At 37.1% G+C, this 13410-nt stretch overlaps 1 protein-coding gene across 1 annotated transcript; it reads right to left on the bottom strand.

Annotated features, from left to right (window-relative positions):
- Window positions 1–440: 440 nt before the first annotated feature.
- Window positions 441–12435, bottom strand: LOC107874015 (vesicle-fusing ATPase). The gene is given in 16 exon segments (XM_047413656.1): window positions 441–1018; window positions 1188–1285; window positions 2267–2326; window positions 2433–2493; window positions 2562–2692; window positions 3282–3390; window positions 3521–3675; window positions 3788–3912; window positions 3915–3954; window positions 5073–5123; window positions 5858–5939; window positions 6031–6126; window positions 6932–7059; window positions 9079–9227; window positions 9940–10178; window positions 12047–12435. Coding segments are annotated over 15 exon segments (1656 nt in total). The 5' UTR covers window positions 12214–12435; the 3' UTR covers window positions 441–1018; window positions 1188–1222.
- Window positions 12436–13410: the final 975 nt, after the last annotated feature.

Here is a 13410-nt window from a genome sequence, read left to right as displayed (position 1 = left end):
GCTAGTGTTCAGTAATCCTCTTGCTATGATGATCTTGGTCCAGTGGAACGTGAAATCTCTGTGTAAAGGAGTTTATCAGCCATTAACACTGCACTACTTTATCCGGTAATGCCTAATTCAGATTCCTAGGTAAGCTTTACTGCACCTACCTACTCTACAAAAGTTGAATTTCTTCCTTTTTCATATGAAAATTTCTTGTTCGACTCAATTCATGACTGCATAATTTGGGAGTTATTCAACAGGAGAAGGGACTTTCATGAAAAAACAAAAAAGTAGCAGTTTGGATGCCCTCTTTGATACCAAACGGGTCCAAATATGGCTCAAAACAGCCCACAAAATGTCACAAACAGTCCACTAGAACTAGGCACAAAACGGCAACAAAAAAACAAAACTAACTTAAGAGATAATGGATAAATAACTTGACATAAAGAGAACATGTAAGATAGAAACTATATTAAACTCAAAAACCCCTAAAAACATGTAAACTAACACCAAGTTCTTACATTGACACAAGGAGGACTTTTACCTCCTCTCAACACCAATGTATCAAGCCAACAATCCAACACGAGTGATTCCATACTCAAGTTGAAACCTAGTTTCGGTTTTGTGCCTCCAAAGGGAGAGGACTTGTGTTTCTTTGTGTCTTATGACTTACAAAATCATCAAAAAAACAAACTAATGAAACCCTACAAGGTTCTATATATAGTGTATTACAAAATAAAGTGTAAAATGACCAAAAGGCCCCTCAAAGAGTGGGGCGCCGATCAAGTGTATGGTGTGGACTGTTTTGGTGCCCTTTTAAGCCTTCCTTTCACACTTCAACAATGTCTTAGCTCAGGTGGACTCTTGACACACTTGTACACCTCCATCATCGTGGCCGTGCTTGTATCACTCACCTTCTTGGCATCTTCCGTCTTTAGTGTTGGAACGTGGTATGTGACTGAGAAAGTATCACAAAGGCCGACCGAGTCCAAGAAACTGACTCCACTAGTAGTTCCAATCACAAGAACTTTTTACCCTGTAAAGTGAAACCAGTCAAGCAGATGATCAGAAAAAAGCAGTTGCATATCCAACCACAACGTAATGAAATCCAGATCAAAGGAAAGCAAAATGTTATCTCCCGCGTTTCGGGCGTTCCGACTTTTTTCTCCACAGCATAAAATCCACATGTGCTAATTTATCTGTACCTTTCCTTCCAGTGGAGCAAAAGAACCAGAGAATTTCACGGGTTCGAGATAAACGGGAGAAAGTCTTGCCTCGCCCTCCTCCCTCCTTTCCAACTCACCTACAAAAACACTTTACAAGTCATGTAGATTTAACATTGATTTGGTTTCAGCGGCGAGGCAATTATTATGCATGAATTAGTCGTGTATCAAGAGCTCTTATTTATTAGTACAAAAAATCCTAATTTTGGTTTTGCTGGGGAGACAAATGGCTAATGTACAGTAATGAGCGCAAATTTTCTGAAGACTGATCACCATTAAAAATGCATGCCATCAATACTTCTTTACATACTTCCATTTGATAAAGGTTTACCCAACCTCCTTAAAACAAAAAGATTAACATAGCTAAGAGGGGCACACACATGTACAATGGTCACAACCTAATATTATATCCAGGGACGCCAACGCCTCAGGTGGGAGGAGATAGAAGGGTCAGGAATCGCGTTTCTTTCGAGAATTACCACAGAAGCAAGTCCCAGAAAACCTCTTACACATTTCTTTCCTTCCTTTGCTTCAATACCCTTATCTTATACATGTTCATGAACCGCCTCCCAAACCCCACACACAGAGGAGGTGGGGAAAGAAGCAAACAGGCAATTATGAGTATCAATGAGCATATTAATACAATCCTGAGCAATTATGAAGAAATATCTTCGGAGGAAGCCGTTTAAGGAGCACCATCAGTGTTTGAGAAATCAAATTTGAAAATCGAGGGCCAATTGCAACATATGCCAGAAGTCTGCAGGGTTGCACGATAAGCAGATAATAATGCATTTAAATGCTATTTACTGCAACATGTTCCAAAAGTCTGTACATGTACATGTGTGGTAAACACATATTAATGCATTTGAAGGCTATTTATCAGGAAAATTACCTTTCAATCCCATCAAGGACAACTATACTAGGTGGTGACTTGTATGCATCCTCAAATACCAACCACATATTATCACAAGACATAGTCTAACTAAAACGCAAAACATAAATTACATGGGTATATTCTAGCTGATCATACTAAACTAATGCACAAGTTTAAAATCTGTAACCTTGACTATCTGAGAACATTTGCTGCTTTTGCTGAGCCCAATCATAGTTTCAGCAGAAATCTAACAATTCAGGGGGCGAAAGAGGCAATAAGAGATGGGTTAATAGTGAGCATTTAAGGTTAATCTACAGAAACTGTCTGAGATCCCAATAGTTTAATAAACTTACTATCTTGAGATAGGGAAAATCACTTTCAATTCCAACTGTTGCTGCCATTGCAGTCTTGCCACTGTCCATGGAAAGAAAAGACTCAAGATAAATGAACCCCCCCCCCCGCCAAAAAAAAAAAAAAGATACCTTCCACTTGGGCCTTCCACAAGACAAGTAATAAGGGGGCTCCCCCTGATGACTTTAACTTGTTCTGCCAATAGCATAGTTCTTCGGTAAATGTGCTGATGTCGATCATCACAATCACAATGCCATTTGGTCTGAAAATTATTTGTGTCGTAAAGTCACCTTCATGTAGCAAACTAAGTAAAGTTCTATAGCACTTAACCTAGACTCCAGGACTGACGATTTTATTCAATAACTGGCTGCCATTTCCTTGCTTATCCAAGCTTCAACGGACAAGTTTCTTCACTTAAGCTACCAGTAGCACACATACTTCTACCAACTATTGAACATTGCTTCTTCATTTTTGAGGAATAAAGGCATTAAGAAATGTATTTCTTCTATGTGAAAATTTGAAGAGATTGACAAGGATAACATCGAAAACATTGAAAGAACTAATTTCTAGAAACACTGATAACATCGAAAGAACTAGTTCCGGAACTAATATCGAAACAACGATAACCCTGTACATGTCATTTTGCTTTTACAGCCTGGTAACTTCCAGCTAAGTTGCTCGGACTCACCAAAAATGTTGCCGCACCCGTGTCGGATCCTTCAAATATACACTATTTTTGGAGGATCCGACACGCACCCTTTGACATTTTTCAAGAGTCCAAGCAACATAGGCTTCCAGAACAACAACGATAACATCGAAAGAACTAATTCCTAGAGCTTCAATGGACCTACCTTAGGTTCCTTGCCATTTAGCATTTTTCCAATCTGCCGAGCCATTAGAGTCTTTCCTGTACCAGGAGGTCCAAAGAGCAGCATTCCTTTAACATGCTTGATACCAAGCCTGAAAGCAGTTCATCCCAAAGCCAATGCCAAGTGAATAAGTAATTTTACTACATTATTTCTTCAAGAAATAGACTTAAGTCATCACGAAACGGAAGGAATTTTAGTTATTAAGCAACAACTCTCCATACTTGCTTGTCACATGTGGAGGGAAAACCCTGGAAGCAAAAGCTCTTCGAAAAATATCAGAAAACTCTGCACCCAGACCACCTATACCCAATGACTGAAGATTGAATTCTTTCTGCCAAAAGATGCTGCTGCTAGCAGCTTCCCACTGGTTGACAATCTGTATTGAAGTCGGTTGCAGCAAGAATCAAATCCAAAGGAAATCCAATAAACATAAGGGAATTCTTTGGCAACTTTTAATCACTAGTATATAACTTAAAGACAGAAGTAACCTTTATTCCACTTGAGTTTGCGGCTTCAAACATAATGCACGTGTCAGCTGAAACCATCCCTCTTTCAATATTAGATTTTTCTTGCCCCTCCACAGTAGCTTGATTCACGGCGAACATATAACCCATCCATGATACTCGAATGTCACCTTTTGCCCAATTGTCATAATCTGCATAGATAATCCATACATACGTTACTTTCACCAGAACTGGACTTGGAATATCTACAGCAGTTTAAGTGGAAAACCTGCGAGTAAGAGGTTAGAACATCCACTTTAAATCATCTTCTAACATAGTACTCTCTCCGTCCCAATTTATGTGATCGTGTTTGACTGGCCACAAAACTTAAGGAAGGAAGGAACGGAGCTTAAACCTGAGAGCATTTTTTCTAACGGAGCATGTTTTACTTAAGGTCTGTTTTTAAATTTTTTTGATCAACTAAAAGATTAATAACAAGGCCAACTTGACCGTATACAATTGGTATACCGAAGAGGAGAAACCTAGAATACATGGTTCTCTCCAAAAGACACCCAATCCTCTATCAATACAACCAGAAGCTACATGGTGCACAAAAAGAAATAAGGGATCAAAGACTACTCCAGTGCCAATATGTGTCAACCAATGTCAAAATTCATTTTGCTGAAGGCCGACAACTTTGATACCATGTGAAAAGATATGAACATTCAATCCAAATTGTAATGCTTGGGGTAGTCCAGAATCTATATACCTCTTCAAAAGCAATTACTCACCCCATGTGGGACAAATATATAATTGAACAGCAACAAGAAAAACCCCATGCCATATTGTTATTACCTATTGGTTTAATACACTGATTCCACCGGACAACCCAAGGCACTTCCATATGTATCTTGATTAGTAAAGCAGATGATAGACATGTAAATTGTAAAATGAATTAAATACTGCCAAGCAGCTCATTTATGTGTCTATCATTTTTCTCAGTAGTCTCTATGGCATGATTTCATAGACAAATGTAGTCAGCACAATGAGTGGAGCTTATTCATATCACGTAAAATTGATTATGAGAAAAAATAAAACAAATAGACTATGTTTAGTTTTCATTATTCGACTTCAGGAATAAGGTTCCTATTCAGCCTTATCTTCCAAAATTCTAAAGTAAGTAAACTGATGTGAAAATCATTCTTGAAAGCACAGATTTGAAGAACCACACCATATGTGCTGCCCAATGAGTTTTGTCAGGTATAAGACAATACAAGAACCACTGAGAGCAGAAATATTTAAGTAGGAGACAGGCGGGTAGAGCCTTCACCTGATTGGCAAATCTTTTGCGAACTAGATTGGCCAAAGAAACTGCATCCACCTACAAAAAGACATCTGGTAAACTTACAATGTTTTACAGCAACAGAAGTGTTTGGACCAATGTATTCTTGATGCCTAAGCATAAAACAAAAACGGCAAAACTAGAAGATGGATATAATTATATAACCATAATGCATACAAGATCTGCATGCTCTAAACACCAGAATTTCTACACGAGCTGAAAGATGTATCAATCTAACACCAGAACTGTTGTTTAAGGATCGCATAAAGTGCGCTTAATCCCTAAAGCTTGGTGACCCCAGGTTTCGCCTCGCTTAATTAGCGGATTAGTGTAAATTGTAGAAGTCAATGTGTTAAGGAATGTCCACCTTCACAAACTGCCTTCACAGACACAACACCATATACAACAACATACACGGTGTCATCCCAAAATTTTTTTTTTTTTTGTGTGTGTGTGAGGGGAATGGGGTGTCCAGGCCAGCTTTTCACTTGTCCAAATAATTATATTATTCATTTTTATAGTTACATTCTCTTGCATTACGTTTCTATTTTTTAATTTCTCCCTTGGCATTTTCTCGCTAAAACCCACACTTCAATGGCGCTTTGCGCTTAGCACTCCAAGATACTTTGGAGCTTTTTGCGTTTTTTCACTTTTGACTTCTCTAACAAGAAGAATCTAACTCTTTCAAAGGGAATAGAGCCATTGCATCGCACACTTGACATTGTTGAATATGAAAAACTTATGCTGAGACACAAAAACACAGGACAGTTCACCTGCTCATCTTTGGTCCCTTTTTTCACAAACTCCAAGTCAAGGATAAGCAAAGCAAGGTTGAAGTCCTCAGGTGGAATAAATCTGCAATTTGAACCGTGAAAGCACTGATTAACTGATTTTATGGAAAAATTAGACCACAGTAAGCAAAAATATCTGAACAGTCCTGCCAAACCTGCTAACAGATGCAGCGTCTCCAGTGGAAACTTTGGCATAACGTCTTTGAATCACATTAAGACCAAGTTGACCATTAGGAATAGCATCGTGGGCAGTGTTTCACCGTTAAGGCAACACCATAGTGCATTATCTTTGATCATTAAATGCTGCAGTATGAATAGAATAGGAAATGGAAACTTTGCAGAAAGACAAACAAGAGATTACAAACTCCTTAAGCTTATCGGAATTTGCTCATTATCATTCTCGATTTCACAGTCTTTCCTATAAGAAGTTTGGAAAATATAAATTTATTCCTCTGGTGAAACGGAGAAATCTCTCCAATAAATGGAAACCAAAAGTAAACCAATCAAGAGGCACATCTGCAAATTTGGAAACTTTCACTTCCCACCAAGACCTCTACTAGGTACAACAAACTCTTGGAATTTTGCTGCCAGAAATAAAACCACAGAAATAAATTGAAGGGAGAGAGATGGTCAGAATACAAAGAAATGGTCGTTTGTCCAGTGAGTAAATAATGTAAACAGTCAATCGACGTGCTTACAAACAATGAATTAATAGTGCCCACTGTAATGCACAATGGTAAAAGGTAGAGCTTCTTCCCAGTATTTTTATCTGAGCAAGTAGCAACATGAGCAAGTAGCAACATGAATGGGCTGGAGGTAGGCAACCACAGTAGATTAGCTGCCCATTCTAACAAAATATTCTTATGGAAAGTATTCCTCGAACGAATAATTAATTAAGGTACATTGGCATACAGTAGCACCTTCAAGCAAAGGTCCTCCTGTAGCAGTTACAGTGATTGAAGTATGTCATTCCCAGATTCAGACTCAAAACATTCCTCCAGTTCTTGTTTTCTCAGCAGCCTAGTGGAGGGCGCAAATTTCGTGTCATTAGGATATTCGAGTGATTCAAGCTCCATAGAAGTTACAGAAAATTGGCTACCAAGTGCAGATATGGTTCTATTAATGAATTCTTGCCGAGATATATAGTCCTTCATGCGGCAGATGAAGTCCAAATGGTCTCTTGCCTGAATAATCAATAGGAGAACTCTCTGTCAGACACGAGCAAGAAAATTTCTGATGTGCATTGGGAAGTACCTTGTGCAAACAAAAAATAGTGAAGAAAGCAAATTGTCAAGTAACAAATGAGTTGCATAAAATAGGAACTACCAGACTTGAGCATGAGAAGATTTAACTCAAGTTGAGATAAAGAAGCCAAGAGCAGTAGGCTAGATTGAGAAATGGTAATCAGAACCTGATACCATGTGATAAGAATCATTAACAGAGTGCTTCAACAAAAGGTACCGCCGTCAACAGTACCAAAACTTTAACATTTACACATCTAATTATCAAGCATTGGCAATTCAAAACATGTTCCTTCCCATATCCTCCAAACCTAGAAGTTGAATGCTTTCTCTAGCTGAACAATGTGTCCCTTATACTATAACCCCTAAAGATATCAGTACTATCATGGATGAGAAAACCACAACAAGAAAATTGCAAAGTCAAAGAAAATTAAAACATGTTTTACAGCGACAGCCTACTCCACACCTCCTCTGTAGCAGCACAACACCAATAAGGATGACCATATCCATGGCTAGAGCAGAAATAGAGATCCTTGATCTCAGACCAGGATAAAACCCATCTCCTGCTACTTCAACAATGTTTGTCATAAGCCCCCATATGTGCCGAAGCCAGTTTACCCGTGAACCATTCTATTGCACGGTTTGATATACTTCCTCACAGTTTTCAAGGAATCATCTAATAATAACATTAATCTCAACTAACAATTATGCGCCAGCAATCCCTCCACCACCCACATCTAGCACAAGCATGGACCTATGTGCAAAATCTGAAAGTAGCTTTCTATTTTGTTCACTTCAATAGGAATCTTCCGTGATGGCTTTGGCTGCATCATATCCACTGATATCTACATGTGACGGGGCTTGTGTCAAGAAAAGTTGTATTACGGTGTTTTGTTTGTTGAAACAATGTTTCGGAGATCACCCAAAAAATGCATCAACAGGAGCTTGCTGGAATGCCCTATTAGGCATGCTGCAATTGGCAATATCATGGGATCCCTTAATACCTCAATTGCCTTCTCAAGAGGAGATTTTAGAATATGCCCATCCCGAGAAGGGCTTCCAATGCGATGGAGCCGCGAAGGATCTTCTGAACAAGCCACTTATGCAAGGTAGACACCAAGTGCTTTTAGCTCCATCTCACAAAAACACAGCGAGGCAGTCCTTTCCATGGTTCAGACAGTAGTCTTGGTTGTCTCAGGGTCTCATGGCAGACTATTAAACAAGAACCTTCGATGATGGGAACTAGCCACACAGACTACCCTGTTCAGTGTATTTCCAAGAGAAAGAAGCAGCAGCAAGGAACTGTACTTGAAGCTCCCAGCCCTTGGGAAATGTGGGACAAATCGTTATGAAAATTAAAAAGAGGCAGCAATTTTGGGTCCAAATTATTTATTAAAGCACTGAAACTTCTGGTTTTCATTATGGGCTGGTATAACACAGCTGTCAGGACAATAACAGAGTAATTGCTATTTGTGCAAATGTAATCAAAGATAAGAGAGCAGAATACAAGAAGGATCCAAAGGTGAAAACAGAGAAGCTACCCATGCTTCGTCTTTTCACCATAATGTCTGTATCAACTTACAGGTATTAATACCATGGGGCTTAGAAGAAGATGCATGCGGTGCAAGGATTACGCGACTATTTCCTATAGAATGTACTATATGTTGGAGGGAAGAGAGAAACTATATATGGCTATGAAAATATTCTATTAGTGTCTACCTGAACAATATCGTTCTGTTAATTAATAACACAGCTGACCCATCTGTTGCAATACTACAAGAATGAAATTTTGGCATCAATCCTAACATGGATGAGATTTTTCTGGCAACACTCTAAATCGCAGTGTTTCCAGGAATACAATGTCAAAAAATCAGCTGCATCATCAAGTAATTCAAAAAAAAAAAAATGCTAACAAGATTATTTGACAAGTAGAACGAGGAACTTGCAAAAGTATTAGCAGACCTGTCGATAGTCAGGAGCTCGTTTTGGAAGTTTGAGATAAGCCATATTCTCCATCTCATAATCCCACAGAAAGGACGTATGATGAACCCAACGCCCTTTTGTGATAGACTGAGCATTTCCCCCAAACTTGCGGTTGTCAAAAACATAGTCTGTGATCATGAAAAAGTACAATATGAAGTTGGTGAGCAAAATACATTGTACATAAAAATGGAACCAACAGCACAGAGAGGAAAGAATATAATAATGCTAACAAGAAGAAATACGAATACAGAAGAAGAAGCATCCAAGTGGTCATCCAATGAATGGGATATTTCTTGTCAGGAAGTTAGCAAGAAAGTTTTTGAATCTTATCTACCAAAAATAATTAAATCTATGTAAAAGGAAGCTCACTTGACAAGTCTGGCGTATAAGTATTTTCTGAAGACTATCAATTCATCATCATAGATAAGTGCTTACTGTAGGATCGTCAGTTTGACACGCATTTTAGCCCCCTAGTACGTGCACACATACATTCTCGGCCAAATGAACGTCTACTTCTAGTCAAATAAACTTTACTAATATCAAACTAACTCAATGTCACAAAGATATATATAAAAAATATATTGTGCAAAAAATGCCATACGGCAAGCATAAGCAAGTGTTTCTTCCATAACAAAGTTTAAAAGCAAGCCTTTTATTTCTTTGGACAGATAAAAAGTGAAGTGTTCACTCTCTCTCTTTGGTTCTTGAAGAATAAAACTAGAAACTCTCTCTCTCTCTCTCTCTCTCTATCTCTGGTTCTTGAAGAAAAGAACTAGAAACACTTCCTGCAAAAACACTGGAAAGTCAACGATGAACAATATCCCGGAGTAAAAAAAGCACCATTTTCACGAAGAGAGAAATCCCCAACTCCTTGAAACACTTTGCTGTATAGCTGGCCGCTCCATGACATGATGGGCCTAGGATATGGTTGTACACTAGGGAGAGCATCTGTGTTGCATATGAAGGTGATGAAAACTGTCTGATGATCGACAATTACAGTGCCTCCTCCAGTAAACCTCTTAATTACTGGAATCTTGTCTTTCAAAACGGAACCGATTTCAACAAGTTCAGCTGGTTTTCTGTGACAAGGGTTAATGTTGTTATATAAAATAACTCAATCCAAAATATACAGCAAGTTAAGTTCTATCATCACAGCTATGTCATTCAAGTACTCATAACTTCTTGCATCTATTAAAAACTTATAGATAAGAATTTGCATATCAGCAGTGTAGGTAATACTGAAGGCTTAGCTCCAACAATATACGGTCTACATATTATCAGAAAGTGGAAAGCTGACCTTGCTATCAGTAATTTTATGACACACAAATGGAATCATAAGTTGACAACGTTAGCTCACTAAGAACATATTTGATTCACAGAAAATTATATCTGCTTACTTTTTCCCAGAAACCATGCAGATGGCTGATACTGATGCAATAATCTCATTCATTGATCGTTTTGCTTATTGAGCTGTTAGAGGTATCATTTTTCCCTAAAAATGAATATTAAGAAGACGTAAATGAAAGTGATACCACCCTCATCCTGGTGCATCCATCATCCAGTGTGAGATATAGAAAAAGTGGTCTTTGCTTCTTGCTCTTGCAACTTTTATGGTACCTAGGAACAACTTGAAGATCCTTCTTTTTTTCTTGTAATAACTACCAAACCCCCGGGTGCCAGTGGCATGCAGTCCACAATCTAGTGGATAACCAGCCCGGCTCATCACCCTTCTCCACTTAATTAGTACTAGGTTTTTGTTTGCGTAAACGTGTGAATTTGTGATTTGCTCCTAACCCATTTGAAGACTTCTCTTTCAAGCAATTTCTTTTATATGTATGCAGATGAAGTTGGTTTTCCATCCCTCTCTTCCATCTGGGGAACAACATCCTAGAAATTTTGTACAGCATCCCAATCAAATCACCCTAATAATTCAATTGTAGAGAAACACTTCAAAATGCATGACCCACCCAAAGTCACTTTCTAAAACTACAATTGTGAAGCGAAAACAGATAATGTTTGAAACTCCCAAACTTTATTTCTGATCAAGTACAACAACAAACTCAGTATAAACATAATCCATTCATGGAAAAAAGCACCAATTAATATCACAGATTTATTAAGAACAATAAGTTAGTGTATCAACAACAACAACAACAAACCCAGTGCAATCCCACAAGTGAGGTCTAGGGAGGGTAGGTTGTACACAGACCTTACCCCTACCTTTGTGGGATAGAGGTTGTTTCCGATGTTTCCAATAGACCAAAAAGGACAGCCCGATGCACTAAGCTCCTACTATAGGCGGAGTCCGGGAAAAGGTTGGACCACAAGGGTCTATTATACGCAGCCATACCTTGCATTTCTGCAAGACGTTATTTCCACGGCTCGAACCCGTGACCTCCTGGTCACATGACAATAGCTTTACCAATTACGCCAAGGCTGCCATTCCTGTTTCTAATAGACCCTTGCTCAAAATAGTGCAATCAAAACAAGATATAAAGAAAAATAACGTCAGTAAAATAGCAAGATAAACAAAACAATAAATCCATTATTCAGATAACTCGAGATTTGATAACTATACAAACAAGAATGATCATTGTCAATCTCAAAAATCTGATTTTCAATATCAAATAAGATGGGAGTAACGTCTCCATTCCTATCACCAACTACAAAAGTGTCATCAGAGATGAAATTCTGAATGTGTTTTAACACCAAATAAATAATCAACATTACTGCAACTATAAATGTTTTTCACTTTTCGAGTTGGGTTAGTCTATCATTAAATTAAAAAAAATCTAAAGAATCAGTCTTTGCATAGAGCAACCCACAAAGAATTAGTCTTTGCATAATAAACCCACCAATCAAAACAATCAAGAAACATTTCTCGCAAAAAAGAATTATCACATAATCATAGCATAATAAAGGGGTGGGTGGAAAATTGATAGCTCACCCTGAAATCCCCATGACAATGGTGGGCTCATTGGTTCCATCATTAACAATACACCAATTCTGAGATGAAGTCCTCAGTAACCGCTCCTCTAAATGCAATTGCTGCAGAATTGGAACTCCCTTAACTCTAACAACATTCATTAATGGCTGCACACGTGAAGAGCTCATTGCAGCAAAAAAAAAAAAAAAACTAATGTTTGATGTTTTCTTGTACTAAATAAATGATCTGTATGTCTACAGCTGAATTGGGTATTTTCTCAATTTCACCAAAAAAAACAGATTCGAGTATTTTGTCAACAAGTTTTAGGAGAAATCCTATCACTGAGGCAAACACTTACAGAGTCAAATCTCTTATTAATTATTTATTTAAGTTATTTAATTGGATTTCAATTCATAGCAGATACTAGTAGAATTTGGCCCGTGCAAAATTAATACTTAGTAAATTTTATATTTGTAATTTTTTTAAAAAATTTTGATGCTATTCTTAGTTTTTATTTTTATCTTTTTTTGTGACATTAGTTGTAAAGATAGTTTCATAATATCTCAATATTTCTAATATTAATCAAGTATTTTTTTTTTTTGTAAACTAAAAGAATATTTTTTTTAGAGTTTATTTTATATTTTGTTTTTAGTTTCAAACACATGCATGCATCAATATAATATTTTTTGTAATTTTAATGATGGTTTTGAAGATTAAAGGCTTTAATGACTCAAATCGAATTTTATCTTATGTTGAATTAACTTTATCATTTCTTTCTCAATTCAATTTATGTTGACTAACCTATTTTTATTAAGTTTTTCTTAATTAAATTTATATTAATTAATCTAGTTATTACAATAAATAAAAAATTCTAACATTCAAAGAAATATAATAAATTTTTGATATTGCCATATTGAATGATAACATCAAAAAAGCTAACTTATAAATAGAGATAGAATTTAAAGAACAAAAGTGGAAAACTTATCAATAAAGTTCTCTCTTTTGGTCATTTTCTCAAAAGAAATATGCTTATTTTGATCGTTGAGAGGTGTTTGGCTACCTTTTAGGAAGAACAAAAGTTGTTTTTCAGTGACAGTAAAAGCTGAAAATGCAGATTCCCTCAAAGCACTTCGGAACCTTTACCTTGGCCAAACTTATATTGTTGCTGTAATATTGGCAAAGGTAATTTTTAAATTGACTAGCCAAAACACAGACTATAATTCTCCTGGAATACTTTTTCGAAAAACACTACTTCTAGTGAAACTCTCTTTTCAAAATAAGTTGATTGTAGTAGTTTGGCCAAACAAATATGTATGTTAGTTTACTTCTAGTAGCGTTTATTTGTCATTGATTGTTCATTCTAACTCCTCAAGTAATCTTTGACG

This window comes from Capsicum annuum, chromosome 6, assembly GCF_002878395.1.
Source record: "Capsicum annuum cultivar UCD-10X-F1 chromosome 6, UCD10Xv1.1, whole genome shotgun sequence".
Lineage (NCBI taxonomy): Eukaryota > Viridiplantae > Streptophyta > Magnoliopsida > Solanales > Solanaceae > Capsicum > Capsicum annuum.
This window is presented reverse-complemented; position numbering and strand designations above follow the sequence as displayed.